This window comes from Amblyomma mixtum, chromosome 6 (genome assembly GCF_055824585.1).
Source record: "Amblyomma mixtum isolate Tamu chromosome 6, ASM5582458v1, whole genome shotgun sequence".
In the NCBI taxonomy this organism is placed as follows: Eukaryota; Metazoa; Arthropoda; class Arachnida; order Ixodida; family Ixodidae; genus Amblyomma; species Amblyomma mixtum.
The window spans coordinates 120556368-120558817 of record NC_143017.1 but is presented as its reverse complement, the minus strand read 5'-3'; the positions used below and the strand labels follow the sequence as shown (position 1 = coordinate 120558817).

At 47.0% G+C, this 2450-nt stretch overlaps 1 protein-coding gene across 1 annotated transcript; it reads left to right on the top strand.

Annotated features, from left to right (window-relative positions):
* The first annotated feature begins 639 nt into the window (after window positions 1-639).
* LOC149340211 (uncharacterized) lies at window positions 640-1408 on the top strand. The gene is made up of 2 exons (XM_089551070.1): window positions 640-792; window positions 1067-1408. Exons 1-2 carry the CDS (start codon window positions 640-642, stop codon window positions 1406-1408), a joined length of 495 nt encoding a protein of 164 aa, XP_089407196.1.
* Window positions 1409-2450: the final 1042 nt, after the last annotated feature.

The window sequence follows — 2450 nt, the reverse complement described above, 5'->3', positions numbered from 1 at the left end:
TCCGGTTTTCCACGCCTGCGCTGCTATACAAGAATCGCGATGTCTGCCGAGGCAGACATCGCGATGACAATTTTTTTTATTTGTGACAGGAAAAAAAATACACGAAAACCGCTTCGCGTTTCCTGGAAAATGGGCAGCATTCAGTAGCCGCATCTTCGAGTCAACCTTCTTCGTTTTTTTTTTTTTCTTTCATGGTATTTATTTACATGGTTTTGTATACAAGACCTTCTTCGTTCGTGTACCACTGCATTATTCTGCTAACAGCGCCAATCGATGCAAGCCTCACTCGCTAAAGGACTCGCTCGAAATGAATCATAGCGCACAGACTCGCATCGTATAGGTGTCGCACTCTCTTACACGCCTTATCCAATGCTTTCTCACTTTCTTCCTCGCTCTATTTGACGACACCCCACCTTGACCGGTCGGGCAGTAAGGGTGACCGGTCAAACAAGTTGGTGCACTACCGCCTAGGCTTGTCAGTACACACGTGCTGCGTGGAGTGTCCTGTGACGGCAGCTTGACTCTGAAGCTAAGCACGTGTTTCTTTTTGTAGCGTGGTCTTATTTCCTTCTGCAAACGTGTGTTGTGTGCTGCATATCTGCGTCGTGAAAGTGTCAGTGAAAGTTCCGGCAGCTCAGAATGGGCCGCTGTTGTGTGCCGAACTGCCGTGGAAATTATGACGGTGGCCCGAAGGTCCGCGTCTTCCCATTCCCAAAAGGCGACCGGAGGATAAAATGGAAGCAGGCCATCCGGCGTGACGATGTGGACGTCGACACACTGCGGCATCTAAAGGTAATATAAATATCTCATATGTCAATCACTGTTAATGTCAAATGATAATATACATTCGGATGCAGTAAGCATACGGCATGCATCCAGTGCGATACACGACGTACTACAGTTGATGCTAGTTAACTGACATAGAGCAGCACGTATAAGCAGCACCAATAGCAGTAATTAGCCAATCTGCGGTAGTAACAACAGCACGTACATAGCAAAAGAAAAAAAGAAAACAGGACGTACAAAAATTTTATATACTCAAAGGGAACATTTCACTTTTATGCAGGTGTGCGAGCTCCATTTTAAGCCCGAATATCTCCGGTCTACAACATCGTACACAGATGCTGATGGAAAAACAATAGAAGTTGCGACGAACATCACCCGACTCACTACTGACGTGGTACCTACGATATTGCCTAATTGCCCATCATACTTGTCTAATTCTGCACCGATACGCGAGGAGCCCGATGCAAAACGGAGACGACGTGAAGCAATTCGTCTACAAGGCGCCATCGAGATGTCACTTGCGACACATGAAGAAGAGGAGCGCAGGAACAAAGTCTCGTCGTATGGGCAACTTCTGTCTCTCCTTGAAGGTTTTCGCGCCTCAGACTTCTGGGCGATGTGAAAAACTCACACCGCCGTAGCATTCTTTCACGTTCACGATAATTCAGCGCACCCGGAAATCGAACGCTCCGTGGTAGTAAATAATTTGTTGAAGGTGTCAGCCTTTTGGAGAAAAGTTGAGTTGCGTGGTGGGGAAATGACAGTTCGCGACAGACTGGAAGACATGCGCAGCTTGGAATCTGTCCTCGAAAGTGTGCAGCAGTTCAAAGCACACGACCGCTGCGAGAAAGACGAAAACCTGAAAGCCTGCTTTCAATTACTTTTTTCTCTTCTTGATGATCTTTCAAGTGATGACCTTCTGCCAGTGGAAAAGATGGAAATCCTAAGATTTTTGAAAGAACAGCTTCATCTGCTCCTCAGAGGGCGGACTGCATTTAGATATTCTTCAGAGCTTGTCAAGCATATTTTTCACAATTTTCCCACATGCGTACAAATTTGTTCGCAGCTCTGGAAAATTGATCTTGCCTCGTCCCTGTACACCTGCATGAAATATTACGTCCAGATGAAGACAGACCTGCTAAAGGCTAAGAAGGCCGCAGCTCAAGAGAGAAAATTAAAAACGTTCAAATGAACCGCGACCAGGACATATTAGACTGAAATAAAGGCATCTAGAATGTAATATGTTTATTTTTTGCCTTCCTTTTCTTTTTCTTACTGCGTCACGAAGGCGCTAAATTTTATTTGTCCGATGTTTAGAGCTCATGCGTGCCGCATGCACTGCGCGCGACGCCGGCAGATGCTTTCCCGCACTGCTCGGTCAAAGTGCGTGACGTCACGGAGGGAGTGTGCAGGCATGAAAGTATTCTAGGATGCTTTGCCTTATCTCGAGGTGGAGCGCCGGAAAAATCACTAGCCTTTGTCTTTTGTGAGCAGCGCAGCGCTTGCAACTATAATCTACGCCCATGTCAAGGCTCACCGGAGAATGAGCTCGGACAGTTAGGGAGCCTGCGCATGTGGAAACCGTGGCCGTATTGTTACGTCGGCATGGTGCGCCGTCGATCGGACGCCTGTAAGGCGTTTCGAATTATTCTTTGGGTACTTGT